Consider the following 7,142-nt stretch of genomic DNA (forward strand, 5'->3'; position numbering starts at 1 on the left):
GAGTACTTTTAATGAAAGATATGGAATGTTTGTTTGGTACCAACTTGTGTTGATTTCCATCGGTAATGTTGTCGCGACCCAGTGATTTCCACCTATTACCAACATGCATCATGTTTTCTTTATTTCGTTCTCATCTAATTTAAAATTAATCAAAATAATAAAACAGTACAAGTGAGGAAAACAACGGCCAATTTTCCACGACATCCCTACAGGACTCGAGCCAATTCAAGAATCATGGAAAGCTGGGAGGAGTCTCAAGAATCCATCAAGGCCGATATCGGCCAGCTGAAAGACCAGATCGGCCAAATCCTTGCTGCTCTAGAATCGCTGAAGATTGCGGGAGAGTCATCGTCAGCGCGGATCGAGGGAAACGCCCCCCCTTACCCCCCAATGTTTAATGCCTTGAGCCCATCGATTCCGTTCCCGATGTATGGCTTGCCCCCGGGGTATACGCCCCCCATGGGAGATTACTCGGAAGCGGAGCATACGTCTTTCTCTTTTCCCACAACCACTAATGTGCCGCCCATCGGTACTCAGGGTCCTGTCTCAGTTTCGGCACCCATGACAGGTGTAGCTATGAATGAGACGACCGCAGTTGAAGGAACGCGGGTGACCGTAGTCGCTAAGGAGGACTCTTCAGCCGGGGCTGCGCCACGCACCACGGTGATTGGGGGGATCGATAGTTTCATCGGAGCTAAGAATAAGCTGGAAATTCTGGAAGAAAGGCTGAGAGCCATAGAAGGAGTCGAAAGCTATGGATTCGGTGACGTCGCGAGATTAAGCTTGGTCCCCGGGATAAAAATACCACACAAATTTAAGGCGCCGGAGTTTGAGAAGTACAAGGGTAATACATGCCCTAAAAGCCATTTGACGATGTACTGCAGAAAGATGGCCGCGTATGCCTATGATGACAAATTGCTTATCCATTTCTTCCAAGATAGTTTGGCTGGGGTAGCATTGAACTGGTATACCCACTTAGAGCCGTCTCGCATACGTTGTTGGATGGACCTAGCTGACGCCTTCGTGAAGCAGTATAAGTACAATATGCATGTCGCACCCGACAGGTTGCAACTGCAAAACATGGCAAAGAAAGATAATGAAACTTTCAAGGAATATGCTCAACGATGGAGAGAGCTAGCGGCGCAGGTTGAGCCGCCTCTGTACGACAAAGAAATGGTGGCAATGTTCGTGAACACGCTCCAACCACCGTTTTATGAACACATGGTCGGGAACGTGTCCTCCAATTTCGCCGATATCGTCATAATAGGCGAAAGAATAGAGATTGGGTTGAAGAATGGGAAGATTGCCGGTGGCCTGTCTGCGGTAGCAAACTCTAAAAAGTCCAGCTTCAATCCAGGAAAGAAGAAAGAAGGAGATGTGCATGCGACATCGGCAATGCCTGCATGGAGAGGTCAAGCTCCTATTCACAATTATAGACCACACCTGGGCCCACCTCCATATGCAGCCAATGCAGCTTTTGCTCATCCAATTAGACCTCAACAACAACAAGGATTTTATCAAGCGCAACCAATCACAAACAACGCCTGGAGGACTGGGACAGGCGCGAATCCAAATCCTAATGCGGGTCAAGGCACTTACCCGAGAAAAACCCAAGAAAGAAACTTTGTTCACTTCACCCCCATCCCTACGACTTACACTGAATTATTACCCCACCTCATCAAAAGGGGTCTGGTTGCTATATGTCCGATGATGCCTATGCAACCTCCGTACCCTAGGGGTTATGATGCCGATGCCAAGTGTAGTTATCATGGGGGAGGAGTGGGTCACTCAACTGAGAGATGTATGGCCTTCAAACATAAAGTACAGGCCCTAATCGATGCTGGGTGGCTGAAATTTCAAGAAGATAAACCTAGCATTGATGATAATCCGTTATCCGGACATGGGAGTGCCTCGACAAATGCCATTGAGGTTAAGAGGCATGAACTGATAAGGGATGCAAGTAAAATCCGAAGTTCCAGAAGGTTTATTTTCAAGGAATTAATGAAGTTGGGATTTTTAAACGGTGATTATGATTTGGGAAGAGCATGTGGACTCCATCCATGCGCTGAACACTCTATCGATGAATGTGTTGAATTCGAAGAGTTTCTGCAATATCTGCTTGATAGGAATTTGATGCAAGTGTGCTACGAGGATAAGGATGAAGAGGTGTTTGCACAAACCGGTGTGGAGTCTGATGTAACCCTGCCAGAGCCGTTGGTAATTCGTTTCACTCGGACCACCCCTGCACCAGTTATTCAAGGAAGATCGTCCGTCGTCATCCATACACCAGTTCCTTTTCCTTACAAGAGCGAGAAAGCTGTTCCTTGGAGGTATGGAACACACGCGGTCAATGAAGGACAATGTGTTGAAAGTCAATTCCTCGGCCAGGATCCAGTTATTGAAAATATATCAGGCATCGGCGGAATGACAAGGAGTGGTCGAATCTTCACGCCACCAAACCTGATGAGAGAAGGAACTAGCAATAATGAAGCACCGGTGGCCGCGAAAGCTAAGGAGCTCTTAAAGGGGAAACGGGTGCAGGCAGAAGAGACCCCCGACAAGGAGGACGAGAAAGAAATATCCGACGAAGAGGCTTGGGAGTTTTTGAAATTCATACAACAAAGTGAATATAAAGTGGTGGAACAATTGAATCGTATGCCAGCCCGGATCTCTCTGTTAGAATTGCTCATGCACTCAACCTCCCATAGAAAACTGCTGATGAAGATACTGAGCGAGGCCCATGTAGAACAAGGTATTTCCCTGAACAAATTCGAGGGCATTGTTAGCAACATCACTGCTAATAATTACCTCACCTTCACCGATGAGGAAATGCCTGCTGAGGGGAGAGGGCATAACAAGGCTCTCCATGTCTCCGTGAAATGCTTGGACCACATCGTAGCACGCGTGTTGGTGGACAACGGATCCTCCCTGAATGTCATGCCCAAAACGACATTAGAGAGGCTACCTTGTGACGGAATGCATATGAAGCCGAGTTCTATGATTGTGAGAGCGTTTGACGGTAGCAAGAGGGAAGTCATGGGCGAAATAGAGTTGCCGGTCCAGGTTGGCCCATGTGTCTTTCAAATAACCTTCCAGGTCATGGATATCCTCCCAGCCTATAGTTGTCTATTGGGTCGCCCATGGATCCATTCTGCGGGAGTTGTACCTTCCACACTGCACCAGAAACTGAAATATGTCATGGGAGATAAGCTGGTGATAGTTTCTGGAGAGGAGGATCTCCTGGTGAGTGGGCCATCCTCCGCCCGCTATATAGAAGCAGCCGAAGAAGCTCTCGAGATAGCTTTTCAATCATTGGAGATCGTGGGAAACACCTATGTGGAACCATTTCCAGTAAACCCATATCTGTCATGCGCCTCTATCATGGCGGCCAAGGTTATGCTGAAAGAAGGCTATAAGTACGGGAACGGTTTAGGCAAGTACGGGCAGGGGCGGACATTCCCATTGGAGGTGGTCGAGAACAAAAACAGGTACGGCCTGGGATACAAGCCCAGCAAGGAGGATAAGAAGAGGTTGATTGAGGAAAAGAGGGAGCGCAGCCTGGCTCGGATGGAGAGACGAGAACCAAGGACGAGGAAGATTCACATTTGTGATATCAAGGAGAGTTTTCGCAGTGCTGGATGGGTGAACACTAGCCATATAGCGGTCGTGGAAGAGGAAGCTGGATCTGAAAGCTCAAACTTCGTGTGGGCTTGCTCCCCAGATGCGCGGCTCAGCAATTGGAAGATTGTGGACTTACCCGTGATGTTTAATTCGAATGAAATGTAATATATTAATTGATCCTATTGCTTTACCCGGAGCTTTAGGATTCATGACTTACGGGTTGACGCTTTTATTCTGCTTTCAGTGTGATATTTGAATCGTGTTTGTTCTCGTTTCTATCATCATTTAGCCTTCTCCATCGTTTTTTTTTTGTTTTGTTTATTTATTCTTTTTTTTTCGAAAACTTAAATAATGCAGATATGACAATGAATGTTTTGAAAATAACAATGTCGATATCCCTAATCTGGAGCACCCTGTCGATGATACGGAAGATGATTATGAAGATGGTTCGGAACCCTCTCCGGAACTAATGAGATTAGTGGAGCAAGAGTCTAAAGAAATAAAACCCTATCAGGAAGATGTCGAAATACTCAACTTGGGTGAGGAAGATGAGATAAAAGAAGTAAAGATCGGCACTACCATGAAAGAGGAAGTGAGAGAAAGGTTGCGAGTCCTATTGAAGGAATTCAAGGACGTGTTCGCTTGGTCGTACAATGATATGCCCGGTTTGGATACCGATATCGTGCAGCATAAACTCCCTCTTAAGCCGGAATGCCTCCCGATCAAACAGAAACTAAGAAGAATGAAGCCGGAGATGTCTTTGAAAATCAAGGAAGAGGTGCAGAAGCAATTTGACGCGGGTTTCTTGGCTGTGGCGAAATACCCGCAATGGGTGGCGAATGTCGTACCAGTACCCAAGAAAGATGGTAAAGTTCGGATGTGTGTTGACTACCGTGATTTGAATCGTGCAAGTCCAAAAGACAATTTCCCACTACCGCACATCGATACTCTAGTCGATAATACAGCCAAGTTTTCTCTATTTTCATTCATGGATGGTTTCTCAGGATATAATCAGATCAAGATGGCGCCAGAAGACATGGAAAAGACAACCTTTATCACGTTGTGGGGAACCTTTTGCTATAAGGTGATGTCCTTTGGGCTCAAGAATGCCGGGGCAACATATCAGAGGGCGATGGTGGCACTTTTTCATGACATGATGCACAAGGAAATCGAAGTTTATGTGGATGACATGATTGCAAAGTCCGAATCGGAAGAAGAACACATTCTCAACTTGAAGAAATTATTTGAGAGATTGAGAAAGTATAAACTCAGGTTAAACCCAGCCAAATGCACGTTTGGAGTGAAATCTGGGAAATTGTTGGGTTTTGTGGTTAGCCAAAAGGGGATAGAAGTGGATCCTGACAAGGCACGGGCGATAATAGAAATGCCTGCGCCTAGAACAGAAAAGGAGGTTCGAGGTTTTCTGGGTAGACTGAACTACATTGCTAGATTCATCGCCCAATTAACCGCTACGTGTGAACCAATGTTCAAGTTGTTACGAAAGAATCAGGCTGTAGTTTGGAATGAGGATTGTCAAGCCGCTTTTGAAAAAGTCAAACGATACCTGCAAGACCCTCCCGTATTACGTCCACCTGAACCAGGAAGACCGCTCATTTTGTATTTAACTGTGTTGGATAAGTCAATGGGTTGTGTGTTGGGTCAGCACGATGAAGCTGGAAAGAGAGAACACGCTATATACTACTTGAGCAAGAAATTCACAGACTGCGAACAAAGATATTCGTCGTTAGAACGAACCTGTTGTGCATTGGCGTGGGCTGCTCATCGCTTAAGGCAATACATGCTGAGTCACTCAACCTGGTTGATATCCAAGGTGGACCCTATCAAGTTCATTTTTGAAAAGCCTGCTCTTACTGGAAGGATAGCTCGGTGGCAAATGCTATTGTCAGAATATGACATCGTGTATGTTACTCAGAAATCCGTCAAGGGGAGTGCGTTAGCAGAATACCTGGCTCATCAACCCATCAGCGATTATCAGCCCATGCAGCCCGAATTTCCCGATGAAGATATCATGGCTCTATTCGAAGAAGGCAGAAAAAACCGAGACGAAGAAACGTGGACATTGTTATTCGATGGAGCCTCGAACGTGATGGGGCATGGCATAGGGGCAGTTCTCATCTCTCCAGAGCATCAGTACATACCTATGACAGCAAGGTTATGTTTTAATTGCACAAATAACATTGCAGAATACGAGGCCTGCGCTATGGGTATTCGGGCGGCAATAGAGTCCAAAGTAAAAATTCTGGATGTGTATGGAGATTCAGCTTTAGTCATCCACCAGTTGAAGGGAGAGTGGGAAACTAGAGATGCGAAATTAATTCCTTACCAAGCTTACATCAGAGGATTAATGGAGTATTTCGATGCCATCACATTTAACCACATACCGCGAGAAGATAATCAATTAGCAGACGCATTGGCTACTTTGTCATCAATGTTTGAAGTTGACCAAGATGCAGAATTACCAATGATTGAAATGAAGAGCCATGCAGAGCCAGCATATTGTCACTTCATCGAGGAGGAGGTGGATGGTAAACCTTGGTATTTTGATATCAAGCACTATCTTAAGACCCGAGAATATCCTGAGAAGGCATCTGAAAACGATAGAAGATCGTTAAGGAGGTTGGCTGGCAGCTTTATTTTAAATGGGGATATCTTATACAAGAGAAATCATGACATGGTTCTCCTCAGATGTGTGGATGCAAAGGAAGCCGAATTGATATTGAAAGAAGTGCACGAAGGTACATTTGGTACACACATGAATGGGCACTCAATGGCCAGGAAGATCTTGAGAGCTGGTTACTTCTGGTTGACCATGGAAAATGATTGTTGTACACACGTGAGGAAGTGCGAGAAATGTCAAATGTATGCAGACAACATCAATGTGCCGCCCACGACCTTGAACGTGTTGTCTGCACCGTGGCCATTCTCGATGTGGGGGATAGATGTTATTGGAGCTATAGAGCCAAAAGCGTCAAATGGACACCGTTTCATACTAGTCGCGATCGATTACTTCACCAAGTGGGTTGAGGCTGCCTCTTATGCCAACGTGACTAGAAAAGTGGTGACCAAATTCATAAAAAAGGAGTTGATCTGCAGATACGGGTTACCTAACAAGATTATCACTGATAATGCCACCAACCTGAACAACCAGATGATGGCGGAGTTATGTGAGGAGTTCAAAATTCATCATCTTAATTCTTCTCCTTACCGTCCAAAGATGAACGGGGCAGTAGAGGCTGCTAATAAGAATATCAAGAAGATCGTACAAAAGATGGTGGTCACCTATAAAGATTGGCACGAAATGCTTCCTTTTGCTTTACATGGATATCGTACATCAGTACGAACGTCAACTGGGGCAACACCTTTCTCGCTTGTGTATGGGATGGAAGCGGTACTTCCATTTGAGGTGGAAATCCCATCTCTACGAGTTTTAATGGAAACCCAATTGGAGGAAGCTGAGTGGGTTCGAACTCGGTTTGACCAGCTCAATCTCATCGAAGAAA

General features: G+C 45.6%; 1 protein-coding gene across 1 annotated transcript; it reads left to right on the forward strand.

Annotated features, from left to right (window-relative positions):
- Positions 1-234: 234 nt before the first annotated feature.
- On the forward strand, positions 235-3,786 carry LOC148202406 (uncharacterized). Its single transcript, XM_088108767.1, has one exon. It carries the CDS (start codon positions 235-237, stop codon positions 3,784-3,786), a length of 3,552 nt encoding a protein of 1,183 aa, XP_087964893.1.
- The last annotated feature ends 3,356 nt before the right edge of the window (positions 3,787-7,142 follow it).

The sequence above is a fragment of the Vigna umbellata genome, chromosome 3 (genome assembly GCF_029865625.1).
Source record: "Vigna umbellata cultivar VRB3 chromosome 3, Vumbellata_1.0, whole genome shotgun sequence".
Classification (NCBI taxonomy): Eukaryota; Viridiplantae; Streptophyta; class Magnoliopsida; order Fabales; family Fabaceae; genus Vigna; species Vigna umbellata.